Source organism: Dama dama, chromosome 7 (assembly GCF_033118175.1).
Source record: "Dama dama isolate Ldn47 chromosome 7, ASM3311817v1, whole genome shotgun sequence".
NCBI classification, from domain to species: Eukaryota; Metazoa; Chordata; class Mammalia; order Artiodactyla; family Cervidae; genus Dama; species Dama dama.
The window spans coordinates 47,803,690-47,823,816 of NC_083687.1; the positions used below are offsets into that span (position 1 = coordinate 47,803,690).

A 20,127-nucleotide genomic window follows, 5' to 3' on the forward strand; every position below is an offset into this window, starting at 1 on the left:
AGTAATTGTACAGTAGTTCCTTTACTCAGTTAGGTGATTTATTTCCTTTCGATTTAATACTCTATCATAATAGATATACTCAAGAAGACGAAGAAGAGCTTTTTAAAGATTTCTAAATAATAAATAATTAAAAAAATTTCTCACAGGCATTTGACATTTGTGATGTTTATGAAATGACAAACCAGTGCATTTTCACTCTTAAATATACAGTTTAAGACTTCATAATTAACAATGATATACTACAATATGAATATGTATAAAACTTGCTAATAATGATTCTAAATCAAATATTTATTCATAAAATTCTCTTATTTCATGTAATAATATTCCTTAACTACTCTATTTCTCCTTTTAAGAAGATGGTTTTTCAACTGGTGTATATGTGTTTCAACTCTGTTCATTGTGTCGAGCAGATCATAGCTTGGAGAAGGAAATGGCAACCCACTCCAGTATTCTTGCCTGGAGGATTCCATGGTCAGAGGAGCCTAGCAGGCTACAGTTTATGGCCTTGCAAGAGTCGGACACGACTTAGCAACCAAACCACCACCATCACCAGATCATAGCAAGGGGATTTTTTATGCACCCTGCTTGTTAACTGTATTTGAAATAGATTCTGCCAATAGTCAAACCAGTCAATCCTGAAGGAAAGCAGTCCTGAATATTCCTTGGAAGGACTGATGCTGAAATGGAAACTCCAATACTTTGGCCACCTGATGGGAATAACTGACTCATTGGTTAAGACCCTGATGCTGGGAAAGATTGCAGGCAGGAGGAGAAAGGGATGACAGAGGATGAGATGGTTGGATGGCATCACTGACTTAATGGACATGAGTTTGAGCAAGCTCCAGGAGTTGGTGATGGACAGGGAAACCTGGCGGTGCTGCAGTCCATGGAGTTGAAAAGAGTCAGACACAACTGAGTGACTGAACTGAACTGCCAATAATGGCTTCCCTGGTGGCTCAGTGGTAACGAATCCATCTGACAGTGCAGGAGACATGGGTTTGATCCCTGGGTCGGGAAAATCCCCTGGAGTAGCAAATGGCTACCCACTCCTATATTCTTGCCTGGGAAATCCCATGGACAGAGGAGCCTGCCAGACTACAGTCTATGGGGTTGCAGAAGAGTTGGATGTGACTCAGTAACTGAACACACACACATACACACACACACACTAGTGTTACATTCATCTGCTAGAATCCAAATCAGCTTCCAGCAGGTCTGTACATAGACCTCTGTGCTGGTTCTGAGATGGCCCTGCTGGAGGCTACTCTCCTGTAGATGACATCAGAGGCCCCAGGGTAAATTAACAGAGCGAGTTTTGTCAGCTGCCTTTGATACAGTGGACTATTCATCTGGAGATCTCTCTAGGGGATCTGATTGGAACAGGAAAGCCGTTCCAGGAGGGCTGTGGACGCTCCGTATGAGGACATCTCAGAAGATCATAAAGGGCAGCTGCCCCTCCTCCCAGATGTCTTCCCATGTGGTGTTGCAATAGGACCAGGCTGGCTCCTCACCTTCTCAGCAGACACACAAGGCCCCAGGAGGAGCCGGGAGATACCAGGGCAATGGTCCTACTGGAGTGTAGATAGTATCCTTCTCCACCCCTCCTGCTCAATAATCCTTGGTGGCAAGTCCTCCTTGCTAACCTGGAGTCCACAGGAAATAGGAATGTGGAGAAAATCCAGTTGACCCCAGCCAATCCACTCAGAATGAGAATGAGGCTAATCAAAGGGGTGAAAGAACTTAGGATGGGATGGAAAACACAACCACTTCCAACTGTAGCCTGCCAGGCTCCTCTGTCCATGGAATTCTTCAGGCAAGAATACTGGAGTGGGTTACCATTCCCTTCCCCAGGGCTTCCCAACCCAAGGATTGAACGCAGGTCTCCTGCATTACAGGTGGGATTCTTTACCATCTGAGCCACTTGGGAAGTCCCCCTAACTGATCTGGCTCCCTCTTCTGACCTGTCGTCAAGGTGGTCCATTGTACTGAGACTTCAGAGAGTGGTCACAGGCTAGAACCTGAAAGCAACTCTTCCAAGTACAAACAAACTCTCGTTGGCACACGATTGTACCTCTAATCCTTTGCATAGAGATGAGACACTAGGTACATCGGCAGGCTCAAAGCACGCTGCTTTTAGTTCACTTTAATGATGTTAAATTTACATCTCGCAGAGTCACCAATCAACTTACCTGCAGGTTGTAAACAGGGGTCCTTCCTCTCAGAGATAAGAAGTCCGCATTCTCACACAAGGCTGAAGAAGCCATTAGTGGATTTGGAACCTCAAGGACTCTAGTCTTGTTGCGAGCAGCCCAGAGCCCTGCACAAGGACAAGCCAGCCTAGTGAACAGCCAAGGCAAGGGAGATGCCTTCTCAAATCTGCTGCCCAAAGTTCTAGCCACAGGCTTACATTTTGCAAGGGAAATCCATTTACTTCTGTAAATCCCAGAACAGCACATAGAAATAAGTTCAGGAGTGGTGGTGGAAGAAGCAGTGGTTGAGAGTTGGAACATCAGTACCAGATATTTTGATGTAAGAAAAAATACAAGTTAACCTCTCTGGGCTTCTGTTTTTTTCTATACATGTGTACTATGGATTCATTTTAAATGTGCCCTTTGCTATTTAGTCACTACGGTCGTGTCTGACTCTTTTGTGACCCCATGGACTCAAACTCATGTCCATTAAGTCAGTGATGCCATCCAACCATCTCATCCTCTGTCCACTAGGCTCCTCTGTCCATAGGATTTCCCAGGCAAGAATACTGGGGTGGGTTGCCACGCCCTTCTCCAGGGGAACTTCCCGACCTAGGCACCAAATCCACATCTTCTGCATTGCAGAAGGATTTATATTTATATAATGGTGAGTTTAATAAATGTTTTTAAAAAGTAGAGAAAGACGTCCTCACTTACATTGGGGAAAAAATACCTTATTTACATTTATATGACATATGACTTCCACTTGAGATCATGAGAGTCATAATTAAAGAACGTTTGTGTTTTATAAAACTTAAAGGTCAAAGATGTCGTATGACAACATCTTAGGTACACAGCATTTTATATTTGCTTTTAAAGACCTCTTTGCCGTGTATTTATTTCTAACCCAATATAGAATATATTTTCTCCTGTTTAAAATAAAGACATTATTAAATTGACCTAATGTAAACTTTCGTTTTCAAGCTTGCGTTAAATAGCTTGATAACTTTTTTTTTATAAGTTTTTAAAATAAGTGAACTATTTTACACACAGCACAAATTAAGTTTCTTTCAAATCTGCCTCAGAAAGAAAAGAATCTTTCCACCATGGTATTTAATTTCTTCATATCTTGTGCTCATTAAATCATAAGTTAATAGTACATAAATAAAGCGTGGCTTTTACTTTATGGATTGCATGTAATGTAGAGTGCACTCATTTAAATGCTTATAGAGAAAATGAGAAAACCCTGGTAAGCCAACCATGCAAGCCCAGTCTTCCTTTTCCTTCCTGCAACTGAAGATATGATGAGCTTGAGCACCTTGAACATTTAATTCAGAAAAAATTATACTATCAGATGGTCTTTGCATACTTAAATTATCTAACTTGATGATCAGTGTTTTCTCCTTATTATTATCATTTTGTTAATTTGTATCTTCTTTTGTCAGCGACTCACGCAGAGTGGGGAGACTCCGGTAGCTGATGCAGCGAAACTGTACTGGATGTTTGAAAGAACCATGCAATCCGGAATTCTTGGTGTGATGCTCACGGTGCTACTTTATGTCCTACTGTTCATCATTTCGTCTTTGATTTCATATGTGTATTGTCTCAGGTAAGGTGCTTCAGTCCTGTTCTTCAGAGTGTTCAGCCTCCAGTCTTGTTATCTGTTGAGGCTGTGAGAACATGGTTAAAGAAGAGAAGATAGATCCACGTCTCCACGTCTAAGGTAGAGATCTCTTTCTTGTGTGTAGAAGAACAGCCAAGAAATTATTTGACTTTTGGGGGATATTTTCTCCTTTATCAGTTCAGTTCATTTCAGTCACTCAGTCGTGTCCAACTCTTTGTGACCCCATGAACCGCAGCACGCCAGGCCTCCCTGTCCATCACCAACTCCCGGAGTCCACCCAAACCCGTATCCATCGAGTCAGTGATGCCATCCAATCATCTCATCTTCTGTCATCCCCTTCTCCTCCTGCCTTCAATATTTCCCAGCATCAGGGTCTTTTCAATGAGTCAGCTCTTCACATCAGGTGGCCAAAGTATTGGAGTTTCAGCTTCAACATCAGTCCTTCCAATGAACACCCAGGACTGATCTCCTTTAGGATGGACTGGCTGGATCTCCTTGCAATCCAAGGGACTCTCAAGAGTCTTCTCCAACACCACAGTTCAGAAGCATCAGTTCTTCTGTGCTCAGCTTTCTTTGTAGTCCAACTCTCACATCCATACATTACCACTGGAAAAACCATACCCTTGACTAGATGAACCTTTTTCTGACAAAGTAATGTCTCTGCTTTTTAATATGCTATCTAGGTTGGTCATAACTTTCCTTCCAAGGAGTAAGCGTCTTTTAATTTCATGGCTGCAATCACCATCTGCAGTGATTTTGGAGCCCAGAAAAATAAAGTCAGCCACTATTTCCCCATCTATCTGCCATGAAGTGATGGGACTGGATGCCATGATCTTAGTTTTCTGAATGTTGAGCTTTAAGCCAACTTTTCCACTCTCCTCTTTCACTTTCATCAAGAGGCTCTTTAGTTCTTCTTCACTTTCTGCCATAAGAGTGGTGTCATCTGCATATCTGAGGTTATTGATATTTCTCCCAGTAATCTTGATTCCAGCTTGTGCTTCTTCCAGCCCAGCGTTTCTCATGATGCACTCTGCATATAAGTTAAATAAGCAGGGTGACAATATACAGCCTTGACGTACTCCTTTTCCTATTTGGAACCAGTCTGTTCCATGTCCAGTTCTAACTGTTGCTTCCTGACCTGCATACAGGTTTCTCAAGAGGTAGGTCAGGTGGTCTGATATTCCCATCTCTTTCAGAATTTTCCACAGTTTGTTGTGATCCACACAGTCAAAGACTTTGGCATAGTCAATGAAGCAGAAATAGATGTTTTTCTGGAACTCTCTTGCTTTTTCAATGATCCAGCGGATGTTGGCAATTTGATCTCTGGTTCCTCTGCCTTTTCTAAAGCCAGCTTGAACATCTGGAAGTTCATGGTTCACGTATTGCTGAAGCCTGGCTTGGAGAATTTTAAGCATCACTTTACTAGTGTGTGAAATGAATGTAATTGTGCGGTAGTTTGAGCATTCATTGGCATTGCCTTTCTTTGGGATTGGAATGAAAACTGACTTTTTCCAGTCCTGTGGCCACTGCTGAGTTTTCCAAGTTTGCTGGCATATTGAGTGCAGCACTTTCACAGCATCATCTTTTAGGATTTGAAATAGCTCAACTGGAATTCCATCACCTCCACTAGCTTTGTTCGAAGTGATGCTTCCTAAGGCCCACTTGACTTCACATTCCAGGATGTTTGGCTGTAGGTGAGCGATCATACCATCGTGATTATCTGGGTCATGAAGATCTTTTTTGTACAGTTCTTCTGTGTATTCTTGCCACCTCTTCTATAGGGAGAACTAATTTTACTGTGAATCATTACACTTGTTTCTTCAAACCAAGGACCAACAAGAAAGAGCGAGCAATCCCATGATATGCAATGATATTCTAGAAATTTTTCTGGAAGACTGGTCTAAATTTCTCTTTTCTTCATTTTTCCAACTCAGTTTCTGCCCTCCCTCACCACTCCTGCCAAAATCACCATGAGAAGAACCATTGTTCAGCTTTGAGCCTGAATATCATAGAGGTAGACTTGACAGGTTGTTAATTTAGCAAGCAAGATACGTGGGTGGAGAGAAAAAAGAAAAGGCCAAATACAAGGCTGTATAAAAGTGCTGGGAAGACTTTCCCCTCTGTCGATGGCTTCCTTTGCTGGCAGAAGCTTTTTATTGTGTTACAGTCCCGCTTGTCCAATTTTACTTTTTTTGCCTGTGCTTTTTCAAAGTTTTGGTTATTGCCAAAACTGATGTCATGAAGGTTTCCTCCTATGTTTTTTGGTATACATTTTACAGTTTCAAGTCTTACATTTGTACTTAATCTATTTTGAGTTGAATTTTTGTGTATGGTTTATTATAAACATCAAATCTTACTCTTTTGCATGTAGAGATCCAGTTTTCCCAACACCATTTATTGAAAAGACCACGCTTTCCCCATTATGTACTCTTGGTACCCTTGTTAAAGATTAATTGACTGTATATGCTTATTTCTGGGCTCTCTAGTTTGTTCTATTGCTCTATGTGTCTATGTTATGCAGTACCATACTTTTATAATTACTGTAGTTTTATAATATAATCCAACAATTCCAGTTCTGGAGATTTATTCAAAAAATTAAAATCAGGACCTTAAAGAGAAATTAGCACCCCCATGTTCATCGGAGCACTATTCACAATAGCCAAGCGTCCCTGATGGTTCTGATGGTGAAGCATCTGCCTGTAGTGCCGGAGACTCAGGTTTGATCCCTAGAGAAGGGAACGGCTGCCCACTCCAGTAGTCTTGCCTGGAGAATTCCACGGACAGAGGAGCCTGGGGGGCTACAATCCACGGGGTCACAAAGAGTCAGACACGACTGAGTGACTAACACTAACTCCTAACTGAGCTGTAGAAACAACCTAAATGTCCACTAGCAGATGAATGGGAGAAAATGTGGTATATACTTTCAATGGAATATTGTTCAGCCTTAAAAAAGAAGGGGGTCCTGTATTATGTGACAACATGGATGAATTTTGAGGACATTATACTAAGTGAAATAAGCTAGTCATTGAAGGACAAGTACTGCATGATTCCACTTACATGAGATATCTAAATTAGTCCAAGTCAAGTCACAGAAGCAGAATAGAATGATGGCTTTCAAAGGCTGAGGAAAGGGAGAAATAGGAAGTAGGCTATTCAATAGATAGAAAGTTTCAGTTATGCAATATGATTAAGTTCTAGAGATCTGCTGAGCAAAATTGTACCTCTAGCTAACAATACTATACTGTGCACTTAAAAAATTACTAAGAGGTTAGATTTCATGTTAAGTGTTTTAAGCAGTTTTTTTAAAAGTGCTAGGAAGAGGTCAACATAGGAGTCTCTGGGAACACGGAGGAAAGGAACCTGCCCAAGTCTGGACGTGGTAAGGCCAGTAGCCAAACACTTCAGTTGAAATATAGCATTTGAGTGATTTTTGAAGACTTCATATAATTTAGCTAGAAGAAAAACAAGCAGGTAGGCAAAGAGACTCCAAACTCATAGGAAACTCATCTCAGGGAATAATGCCAATATGGATCTGTGCATGTTGACTGACTGAAGTGTGCATTCTTAACCCAGATGTTAAAGCAACACTTCTAACTCTTCTGAGCTTTTGGATCAATGCTGTCAAAACATGTGATAACCCAGTTGACATCAAAGAAGTGCAAAGGAGCTCAGGGCTGTAGTGCAGGCTGCTGAGAGGGCATTTGGTCTAGCTCTGGGCACCAGAAGTTCCCCAGTATGGGGACTGGCTGTATAAGCTCCAGCTTAGACCCGATGGAGTTGGGCTGACTGGATCTCATTTCTCCAAGAGCCTGAGTGATTTCTTGCTGAAGGGTTTCTACTAGAAAAATCCTCACTTTTTGGAGCTCTAGGAGAAGAGCTGACTGGGATGCTGCTTCTTTGCCTCTGTGCAAGGAGGTTCTTGAGCTGGGTGTAATTACTTTGGATTTTGTAGTTGTAATTTGGTAGCTGTAGAAGTAGCAATCTTTTTAATGATTTTTGTTATTATATGTAGAATATATGTGGTATAGTTATGAAATTGAAACTATAGAAAAGAATAAAAAATAAAGCACCAGTAATTTGTTAATTACTAACATTATTAATCTTTTGATAAATTTATTTCCATCTTTTCCTGTGTATGTTTATTTTTACAAAGTTGAAATTATACTTAGTATAACTTTATATGTTGATTTTTCATTTGTTTTGGTTTCTTTTAAATTGCAGTATAGCTAATTTACAATGTTGTGTTAGTTTCAAGTGTATAGCAAGGAGATTCAGTTACGCATATATATACATATTATTTTTCAGATTATTTTCCATTATATATTATTACAAGGTATTGAGTATAGTTCCCTGGGCTATACAGTAGGCCATTGTTGTGTTTTGTTTTTTTTCTTTAATCTCTTTTATATATAGTTGTGTGTATCTGTTAATCCCAAACTTCCAATTTATCCTCTCCATATACCTCCTGCTGTCCATTCTGGTAACCATAAGTTAGTTTTTTGTGTCTGTGAGTCTCTTTCCATTTTGTAAATAAGTTTATTTGTATCATTTTTTTAATATTCTACATATAAGTGATCCCATATGATATTTTTTCTTATATATATTGATTTAAACTTAATGTTATATGATATTTTCATATTCTTTACTTCATGAGCATGTAATGCCTATACAATATTTTATAGCATATATGCAGTATAAAATATTTAAATACTACTTTATCCCTGAACAATAGTTATTTTTCATTTTTGTGCATCTTATAAATAATTCTGGTGAACATCTTAAGACTCAAGGTCTTGCCCTCATTTTCAATTACTGTTTGAGTAGAGTCCTAGACTTTCTGGTTCAGAGAGTTGATGTTTCTAAGACATCCTGTAACTAATTTGAAATTGTTTTCTAGAGAAGTTGTATAGATTTATGCTTTCACAACTGTGCTTGGGGAAACAGCAAATTGTGGTCATATCATGCATTAGCCTTTTGTAATCTCACAGAAGAAACAGAATCTCATCCTTTTCTAAACATGCATGCATTTTCCAGTTACTAAATATTCTCAGTGCGTTTATCACCCATTTTTATTTTCTCTTTTGTGAAACGCCTTTTAAGTGTCCTTTTTCCTTTCTTTCTAAGTTTTTATTACTAAGTTACGTGAGTTTAATATATAATAGCAGTATTAACTCTTGTGTCATACTTTAACAGATATTTTCCCCATTTAATAATTACCCCTTTTAAATGAATTTTTAATTTTGAAAACATAAGTATTCATAATTTATATACAGTCAAGCCTTTGATCATTCTTATGACTTATTTAAATAGCTCTTAATCAAAAAATATATCCCCATTAGAGATTTTACAAGTGTTTGCTTCTATTTTTATTTCGACATTACTTTCAATGAACCCCTAATCATAAGCCATGTAGAATTCATTTGCTGTGGCTAGGACATGACTGAAGTGACTTAGTAGCAGCAGCAACAGCGGTGTCAAGATCTAAATGCAGCATTGGTTTTAAAAATTTTTCTGGTCTGTTCTTTGTTTGCATTATCTTTAAATATTAACTGTTTTGTCATTTTATCTTATGGGCTTTTTTTTAAAGTAATTTTAATTCACCAGCTTATGTTTCAGATATAATAGAGTTTCTCTTCTCTAGAATTTCTTTTCAAAATTTTACCTGTTTACCAAACTTTTATAGATGGCCATCTATAGGCATTGACTCAAGGAGAAACTCTGAAGACCACCTGTATCTCTCAGAGTGTTTGCTGCATATTTGGCTCTGCAGCACTCCTCATAATCCTTTCGAGTAAAGCTTCTCTTGATTTTATACAAATCTTTTAACTTTAAATTCTTTATCTGAATAATCCAAAAGATCTATAGGCTGCACGCATCTTTTTTTTAATAATATGCAGAGGATGAGAAACCACATTTTAAGTGTCAGTTAGATTTGTTTAAGCTTTCACATTCCTGGACGTGGTACACAAATCTGAAAGACTGGTACTTGAGTTAATTAGTTTTTGGGGTGTTGATGTCTTCTTAATCATTGTCTTAATAGTCCCAAATAGCCTTATAAGTTTAGCTGCTGTCATTTATTACTTAGTAAAATTAATTTGGATTGAAATAATTTAAAGATGGATTTTGATGAGAGTATTATGAGCATATTCATTGTCTAGGGAATATGTATAAGATAATCAAAGATTTTCCACTTCTGAATCAATCTTCTTTACAATTTTCCTTATTAAAGCAAACTAGTATTTACCATGTGGAGGGAAAAGCTCTGAATATTATCTAATTAATATAAAGCTAAATAATTTCATCCCTCTTAAATTGTTAGTCTGGTCTCACGGTAGCCAGATGATTTTTGACTATATATATATGTGTGTATATATATATATATATATAACGTCTTGCCCTATTGTGTGTTACTCACTCAGTCGTGTCTGACCCTTTGTGACCCCATGGACTGTAGCCTGCCAAGCTCCTTTGTCCTTGGAATTCTCCAGGCAAGAATACTGGAGTGGGTTGCCATTTCCTTCTCCAGGGGATCTTCCTGACCCAGGGATCGAACTTGGGTCTCCTGCATTGGCAGGCAGATGCTTTACCATCTGTTGTTGTTGCCCTAATGGCTTCCTATTGTTTTTGCAAATATAAGGTCTGCTGCTGTTAAGTCGCTCCAGTCGTGTCCGATTCTGTGCGACCCCATACATGGCAGCCCACCAAGCTTCTCTGTCCCTGGGATTCTCCAGGCAAGAACACTGGAGTGGGTTGCGATTTCCTTCTCCCAGCATTTGATAGGCATATGTGGATATTTGCTGACCAATTAAATGCACGATCAAGGAATGAATGAGGAAGATGATTGTCCACTTACAAACATAAACCTACATACACGTTGAAAAATATACACTTAACAACTCAAAACCCATGGTAGGACAGCCTCTGGAAATGGGGAAGGGGAAGGGGTAAGTAAGTCTTGACTACTTTCCATTGTGTGCACATTTTTGTTTTCTGAATTTCTTTTTCCTTTTACTAGTTACTTTACCTTCTTTGTTTTATTTTTCTTCTTTATGCCTTCCTTGTATCTCCCCTTTCTCTATTTACTGCAATTTCATACCAAAGCCATTTGGATTTTAATTACTGTTAATAGGATGGTGGGCTTCCCTGGTAGCTCAGCGGTAAAGAATCCACGTGCAATGTGGGAGACCCGGGTTCAGTCCCTAGGTCAGGAAGATCCAATGGAGGAAGAAATGGCTACCTATACCAGTACTTCTGCCTGGGAGATCCCATGGGCAGAGGAGCCTGGCAGGCTACAGTCCATGGGGTCGCGAAGAGTTGGACACAATTTGCTGACTAATCAGCAAAAACAGCAGACAGAATTGTGACTACTCAAGGGTTTCCAGAAAGACAACGAAAGCTTTCTCCATACATGTCAACGCTTCAGTGTCACTTGTTGTTCAGTTGCTAAGTTGTGTCCGACTTTCTGACCCCATGGACTACAGCACACCAGTCTCCTCTGTCCACTATATCCTGGAGTTTGCTCAGATTTCTGTGCTTTGACTCAGTGATGCCATCTAACCTCCTCATCAGTGTCATACACTCATCTAAAGTGTTCAACAATTCCACTAAAGAACAGGTGGAATTTAGAAAAAAAATTTAAATATTTAAAAAATGAATGAATGAATTTTGGCAGGTATGTGCTTGTCACTCTGTCAGAAGCTTGACTGTTTACATGATGTCTGTTCGGATCTGTACCTGCCACAGTCTGAAGTATTTATGCCAGTAGATAAAGTACTTTTCCAACTTATATGACAAGCACATTGACTGCAACACATATAGACCCATGCTGCTAAACTCCTTTGTAAGTTCTGGAGTTAGAAATAAGCGATCGGATTTGATTCTTCTTCATTTACATATATATATTTTTGAATTAGAATTAAAGTTAGATTCCATCCTTTTCATGACCCTTAAAATACTGTGTTAACTAAATGTTCACACTTGTCCTTTTTAGCTTTAAAAGAAATGTCACATGCTAGGTTTCTATAAATGACCCACATTCAGATGTGAACCAAACATAATAACTTCTGCCATTCACCAAGCAGTGAATTGCTCCAAATGTAGGACACAGGGCAGAGGGCTTTGTAAATTACTTTGTTTCACTGTCCATCACCAGAACCTCTGGCATAATATGTGACCTGTTTCTATAAACAATAATGCCTAGGGCTTTATGAACAGGTAGAATGTAGTTTCTACTTTAATTACCTGTTGAAGAAATAATTTTAAAATTTAAAATTTTTAGGCATACTGAACAACTAAAAAAAATTAAAATTTTCAACCATAATCATGTAGTGATGTATATTTCAATAGAATATCATAAATTTTTAGCTTTTTATTAAAAACAAACCTAAAAAAAATCAAAAGTTGTACACTGAAATTTATATTCTTCATTTAGATTCATTAATCAATATAATTTTTTCCATATTTGCTTCTCTTTCTTTCATCCAATGTGATCCAATATCTTCAATTTTATATAATTTAATCTGATATTTATACACTCATGTCCCAAATCGCAAAAAAAAATAGGAAAGAAAATGTGTATGTATGTGTTATTTTTAATTATTCCAAAATAACAAACTTTCATAACTAAATATGATCATGAAAAGTTTATATTTACTAAATTGAAACTGTTTTTACATTATCTTAATAGAATTATTCTAACATTCAGTTGGACTCCTTAGCTTTCTAAAGAGAATGAATACTAGATGTTCAGCAACTTTGGTCAGTATGGACTGCATAAATATCCTAAAGGGATAAAACAGTGCACTTTTAGATAAATGTTATATTGCTTACTGATTATATTATCAAGTGGTTTACAGAATTATCAAAGTTCAATTTACTTTTACATTTTGTATACATGACCATAGACTATTTTCTCCTTGTTTATATAAGCTGGCTCAGTAGACTCTTTACGATCAACTGTAGCCCACCAGGCTCCTCTGTCCATGGGACTCTTCAGGCAAGAATACTGGAGTGGGTTGCCTTGCCCTGCTCCACAAGATCTTCCTGACCCAGGGATCAAACCCAGGTCTCCTGCATTGCAGGCAGATTCTTTACCATTTGAGCCACCAGGGAAGCCCAGAGAGCTGAGAAATATGCTTTTCAAAACTAATAAAGGTTGGTAAGTTGATTCATTATTAACTCATAGTGAAGTTTTCACTGGGAAATGCCACTCGAAGTGGCAAGAAAAAATTTAAAATTAAATGTAATTAAACCAGGGTCTTCCCTGGTGGCTCAGATTGTAAACAGTCCACTTGCAGTGCAGGAGACCTGGGTTTGATCCTTGGATCAGGAAGATCCCCTGGAGAAGAAAATGGCAACCCACTCCAGTATTCTTGTCTGGAGAATTCCATTGTCAGAGGAGCCTGGTGGCCTATAGTACATGGGGTCACAAAGAATCAGATACGATTGAGCAACTAACATGCAAACTTCACATATTTCCATATGGAAGCTGAAGTTCCAGTATTTTGGTCATCTGATGCAAACAGCTGACTCATAGGAAAAGTCCCTGATACTGGGAAAGATTGAGGGCAGAAAGAGAAGAGGGCATCAGAGGACGAGATGGCTGGGTGGCATCACCGTTGCAATGGACATGGACTTGGGCAAACTTTGGGAGATGGTAAGGAACACGGAGGCCTGGTGTGCTGTGGTCCATGGGGTTGCAAACAGTCAGACATGACTGGGCAACTGAACAACATCAATAACAGCTTTCCAGATTCCAATGTGTCACTCTGTTCTCTGTTAAAGCATCTGTATACCATCCTGTAGATCCTGGCTTGGATGTTTTTATAATTATTCTTTCACATAGAATGAAGGAGATATAAAAAGGAGACAGTCATTTCCTGGGCAAAAGGAACAGAAGCTAGCAGGAATAGGACTGTGATTCCTAATTAATTCAAAGTTAATTGCATTGTTGATAATCCTGCACTTACAATCTTCATATAGAAAATGTTTATGGCAGCAAATTGACAGTAATTTAACTACATTAAATCTTACCACCATTAAAAGAAAAAGATGAATGTTACATTAAACAAGCTTCAGAGAACGGTAAAGACTAGTTTTTGCTTAACAAGACAACTAGCAAATCATTCAAATGGCCGACCTAGAATCTCCAAGCGTGGGAAGAATAGCAGTTGCATTTCAAGATGGCGCCAAGCCATATGGCCCATCAGAGACGCTGGGAGGCAGCGTTGCCTTTACAGTCATTTCTCAGTATCCTTGGAGGACTGGTTCCAGAACACCTGTGGGCAAGATGTTCAAGTCCCAGACTTCCCTGCTCATCCAGTGGTTAAGACTCGACACTTCCAGCTCAGAGAGCATGGGTCTGACCCCTGGTTGAGGAACTAAGATACCACATGCCACTATATGGCCAAAGTTAAAAACAACCAAAAAAATTCCAAAACAAAACAAACAAAAAAAGATGCTCAAGCCCTATAGTCAGCCCTCCATATCCTGGGGTTCCACTCCCAGGGTTCAATGAACTACAGAATGCAGAGTGTGTATTACCTTTGTGATACATTGTAGGCTGAAGTCATGGATGCAAAAAGATAGGAAAGATGACTGAAAATGTATTGAAAAAAATCCGTGTGTAAGCAGATCTGAACAATTCAAACCCATGTTGTTCAAGTGTCAACTGTGCTTAGAATTATCTCTAGATTATTTATAATACCTAATACTATGTAAATGCTATGTAAGTATAGCTACTTGTGTACTACAAATTCAAGTTTTGCTTTTGGGAATTTTCTGGAATTTTTTTTTCAAAATTTTTCCAATCCCTGATTTGTTGAATATGTAGACGTAGAGTCTGCAGATACAGAAGGCTGACTGTGTTTCCACTCTGTGATGAATGAAAAATAGTTGAGGAGGTGGGAAAACACAGGCATCATATTTGACAGGAAGGGTCAAAACATCTATTATGCTATTTGGAAACAATCAAGATAGAGGCAGTTATTTTTAGTGAGGACTCAGATGATGGAATAAAATGAACTTTGGAGTTAGCACTGAGTTTAATTTCTCTCTCTGCTACTTAAAAACAGTCAGACTAACTTTTTTTATTTTAGTATGTTAATATGTAAATAATAGGATTAAAGTAAGGCTAGATAACACAATGTATGTATTATAACCATTATAACAGGGAAGCAATACAATTAAATTTTATTATCAAGCCCATTTAGAGCACAAGCTAATTATCCTAACCATTGAAAGAAAATATTTAAAATTCTCCACTTTGTATAGAAATAATTTCTATGTGATCCTTAACTAGCTTGATAGTCCAATTTCTATTTGGGCATCTTATATAAACTTACTTCTCTTTTGGGTAGTTCATTAACACTGTGATACATTGGGGTTCTTGATCTGGCCTACAGAATGTTAGTGGCACAATTCTGTCCTTAAACTGATTCCATGAAACATGGTGTACCAAGTGTCTGCTAAGTCACAGGATAAATATGATATTTCCCCAGAATTTTAATTTTGCTTAAAGTTTTTCTTTTTCTGTTTTTTTTTTTTTTTTTGCCATACTACATGACATGCAAGATCTTAGTTCCCCAACCAGGGATTGAACTCATATCCCCTGTAGTGGAAGTAAAGCATCCCAACAACTGGACTGCCAGGGAATTGGTAAATTTTACTTATACTTTTACAAAAACAAACATTACATTAAAACACATACGTTGGTAAATTAGGGATAGAATACACATTTTCTCTTCTCTAAACTTAGAAGTAATATGTGGAACAGTTTTATAAGTATTGCCTTAATTAACGTTTATAATTCAGCTAAATGTTGCTAATGAACTTTTAATGTTTTTCAGTAAGATACTTTGCTGTCACTTTATCAACGTCATGAGGAAAATGTGCTTTTCTAAATGAATAATTAGAGTTAGTTTTAAAAATGGGAACAGAAAGAACGTTACAGTATACTAACGCATATATATGGAATTTAGAAAGATGGTAACGATAACCCTATATGCAAAACAGAAAAAGAGACACAGATGTACAGAACAGACTTTTGGACTCTGTGGGAGAAGGCGAGGGTGGGCTGTTTCAAGAGAACAGCATTGAAACATGTATGTGATCTAGGGTGAAACGGATCACCAGCCCAGGCTGGATGCATGAGACAAGTGCTCGGGCCTGGTGCACTGGGAAGACCCAGAGGGAGCGGGTAGAGAGGGAGGTGGGAGGGGGGATCGGGATGGGGAATACATATAAATCCATGGCTAATTCAAGTCAATGTATGACAAAACCCACTACAATATTGTAAAGTAATTAGCCTCCAACTAATAAAAATAAATGAAAAAAAAAATGGGAACAGATTAAATGAGTAGTTCAACAGGTTAGATGCCAGATTTGTCAATTTATGGAGCCATATTTTAAAGCAAAACCTCTGTCTAACTGAGCTGGCAACATGGCTCTGAAACCAACTTGCTGAGGAAAAGTAAATCCAAGCTTAAATTTCCTTTGACCAATTCCTCAGATTTGAACTAATTTAGGCACTATATTTCTTTGAGCCCCACTTTTTTGGGGGGGCAAGAATACTGGAGTGGGTTGCCATTCCCTTCTCCAGGAGACCTTCCCGACCCAGGGATTTAACCCTGGTCTCCCGCATTGTATATTGTCACCTTGCTTATTTAACTTATGTGCAGAGTGCATCATGAGAAACGCTGGGCTGGAAGAAGCACAAGCTGGAATCAAGATTACTGGGAGAAATATCAGTAACCTCAGATATGCAGATGACACCACCCTTATGGCAGACAGTGAAGAAGAACTAAAGAGCCTCTTGATGAAAGTGAAAGAGGAGAGTGAAAAAGTTGGCTTAAAGCTCAACATTCAGAAAACTAAGATCTTGACATCTGGTCCCATCACTTCATGGGAAATGGATGGGGAAACAGTGGAAACAGTGTCAGACTGAATTTTTTGGGCTCCAGAATCACTGCAGATGGTGATTGCAGCCGTGAAATTAAAAGACGCTTACTCCTTGGAAGGAAAGTTATGACCAAAAAGAAAAGAAAAGAAAGTATGACCAACCTAGACAGCATATTAAAAAGCAGAGACATTACTTTGCCAACAAAGGTACATCTAGTCAAGGCTATGGTTTTTCCAGTAGTCATGTGTGGATGTGAGAGTTGGACTATAAAGAAAGCTGAGTGCAGAAGAATTGATGCTTTTGAACTGTGGTGTTGGAGAAGACTCTTGAGAGTCCCTTGGACTGCAAGGAGATCCAACCAGTCCATCCTAAAGGAGATCAGTCCTGGGTGTTCATTGGAAGGACTGATCCTGAAGCTGAAACTCCAGTACTTTGGCCACCTGATGTGAAGAGCTGACTCATTGGAAAGGACCCTGATGCTGGGAGGGACTGGGGGCAGGAGGAGAAGGGGACGACAGAGGATGAGATGGTTGGATGGCATCACTGACTTGATGGACATGGGTTTGGGTGGACTCTGGGAGTTGGAGATGGACAGGGAGGCCTGGTGTGCTGCGATTCACGGGGTCGCAAAGAGTTGGACATGACTAAGCGACTAAACTGACTGACTGAACTGAACTGAGGCACTCATATACAAATTAGTGACTAAATATTTCTCATTTTTCAACAGTTTATAACTTAGAATCATGAATCATAGGCTTCTAAGAGACAACTATAAAAATCCCAAATTGTTGTTGGATTATGATATTTAGCAGAGAAAATTATTAAATCACAAACAAATAATTTCTGAAAAAGAAGGGGGACTAGTGAATTAAATACATAGAAATGTATAAAAGAAAAAATTATTTAACATTTTTGGGAAAAAGCAAGCAATTATTTTGGGGAAAAAACAGATACATGATTTTATTTCTTTTTAGATTGCACAATGATTCTTGGATATTAGACACATTTCAGCGCATCCACAGTGAAGAAAGCAAGTTTTTTATACCACATGATTTGGAGATTTCCAATCAGGAGCTAAGCTATATCATAAAAAGATCTGAGCAGTGGAGAGGACTCAATGGTGAGAGAAGGAAGGTGAGTTGGCTTGAAGTAGATTTGCATTTTCATTGCACAGATGACAGTCATTATCTTAGCCTAGCAGCAAGTTGTTAATTTTTCTGTCATTGTTCTCAAAAGCATTGACTATTGTATATGATCGCCAGCACGGTACAAACCTTGCCACTCAATTGTATATTGGTGATTTTTTTTTGTTAGTTGAATCGAGGAGACACAACCATGTGGTTTGTATTGTCCAGCACTCTAATTTTCTTATCAAAAATATTTGTTTGCAACTGCTGTATATATATTGGGCAAAATGACACAAGGATTGTGAAGAGTATAAAAGAGAGAGTTTCCACACATGACATGATCATCAGCTTTCATGTGACTTTGAGTGAACAGGAGGAGGGGAAAATTATATCTGCCTTTCTGCCGTGATGCCTTTGTTAGCCAGTTCCCTAGATCAACCTCCCTCCTTTGGCACTAATCTCCTTTGCCCTTTCATTGACTCCACCAGCCTCTTCTGGTTGTTGTCAGTGTCTCCTAGGGCTCTGTACTTGGGTCTTTTCCAGTGAGTCAGCTCTTCGCATCAGGTGGTTGAAGTATTGGAGCTTCAGCTTCAGCATCAGTCCTTCCAATGAATATTCAGGACTGATCACCTTTAGGATGGACTGGTTGGATCTCCTTGCAGTCCAAGGGACTCTCAAGAGTCTTCTCCAACACCACAGTTCAAAAGCATCAATTTCTCAGCACTCAGCTTTCTTCACAGTCCAACTCTCACATCCATACATGACTACTGGAAAAACCATAGCCTTGACTAGACGGACCTTTGTTGGCAAAGTAATGTCTCTGCTTTGTAATATGTTGTCTAGGTTGGTCATAGCTTTTCTTCTTAGGAGCAAGTGTCTTTTAATTTAATGGCTGCAGTCACCATCTGCAGTGATTTTAGAGCCCAAGAAAATAAAGTCTGTCACTGTTTCCATTGTTGCCCCATGTCTTTACCATGAAGTGATGGGACTGCTTATTTAACATATATGCAGAGTACATCATGCAAAATGCCAGGCTGGATAAAGCACAAGCTGGAGTAAAGATTGACAGAAGAAATATCAACCTCAGATACACACATGACACCACCCTTGTGGCAAATAGTGAAGAACTAAAGAGCCTGTTGATGAAAGTGAAAGAGGAGAGTGAAAAAGTTGGCTTAAAACTCAACATTCATATCAATGTATGACAAAACCCACTGAAATGTTGTGAAGTAATTAGCCTCCAACTAATAAAAAAAAAAAAAACTCAACATTCATAAAACTAAGATCATGGCATCTGGTCCCATCACTTCATGGCAAATAGTTGGGGAAACAGTGGAAACAGTGGCAGACTTTTTTTCTTGGGCTCCTAAATCACTGCAGATGGTGACTGCAGCCATGAAATTAAAAGATGCCTTGCCCCTTGGAAGAAAAGCTATGAGCAACCTAGACTGCATATTAAAAAGCAGAGACGTTACTTTTCCAACAAAAGTCTGTCTAATCAAAGCTATGGTTTTTCCAGTAGTCACGTATGGATGTGAGAGTTGGATTATAAAGAAAGCTGAGCACTGAAGAATTGATGCTTTTGACCTGTGGTATTGGAGAAGACTCTTGAGAGTCCCTTGGACTGCAAGGAGATCCAACCAGTCCATCCTAAAGGAAATCAGTCCTGAATATTCATTGGAAGGACTGATGCTGAAGCTGAAACTCCAATACTTTGGCTACCTAATATGAAGAGCTGACTCACTGGAAAAGACCCTGATACTGGGAAAGATTGAAGGCAGGAGGAGAAGGGGGCGACAGAGGATAAGATGGTTGGATGGCATCCCCAACTCGATGAACATGAGTTTGAGGAAGCTCTGGGAGTTGGTGATGGATGGGGAAACCTGGCCTGCTGTAGTCCATGAGGTTGCAAAGAGTCAGGCACCACTGAGCGACTGAACTGATGATGGGACCGGATGCCATGATCTTAATTTTTTGAATATTGAGTTTTAAATACACTTTTTTAGTCTCCTCTTTCCCTTTCATCAAGAGGCTCTTTAGTTCATCTTCGCTTTCTGCCATAAGGGTGATGTCATCTGCATTTCTGAGGTTATTGATATTTCTCCAAGCAATCTTGATTCTAGCCTGTGCTTCATCCAGCCTGGCATACAACTACTCAAGTACCTCTTGGCAAACTAATTATTCTCTTGCACTCAGTTTATGTGTTTTTTTTTTTTGTGGAGCCTGCCAGGGAGGACCAACTCCTTTTTGCTAAAATTGCCTATTTTCTTGACCCTTCCAGCATCT

The 20,127-nt window shown here is 38.9% G+C and overlaps 1 protein-coding gene across 1 annotated transcript in view; it reads left to right on the top strand.

Moving 5' to 3' along the window:
* The window catches only part of LOC133059330 (uncharacterized), a 231,626-nt gene that overhangs the window by 155,525 nt on the left and 55,974 nt on the right, over positions 1 to 20,127 (top strand). The window contains 2 exon segments of the mRNA XM_061146304.1: positions 3,638 to 3,801; positions 17,689 to 17,848. Of these exon segments, the coding sequence (XP_061002287.1) occupies positions 3,638 to 3,801; positions 17,689 to 17,848 (324 nt within the window).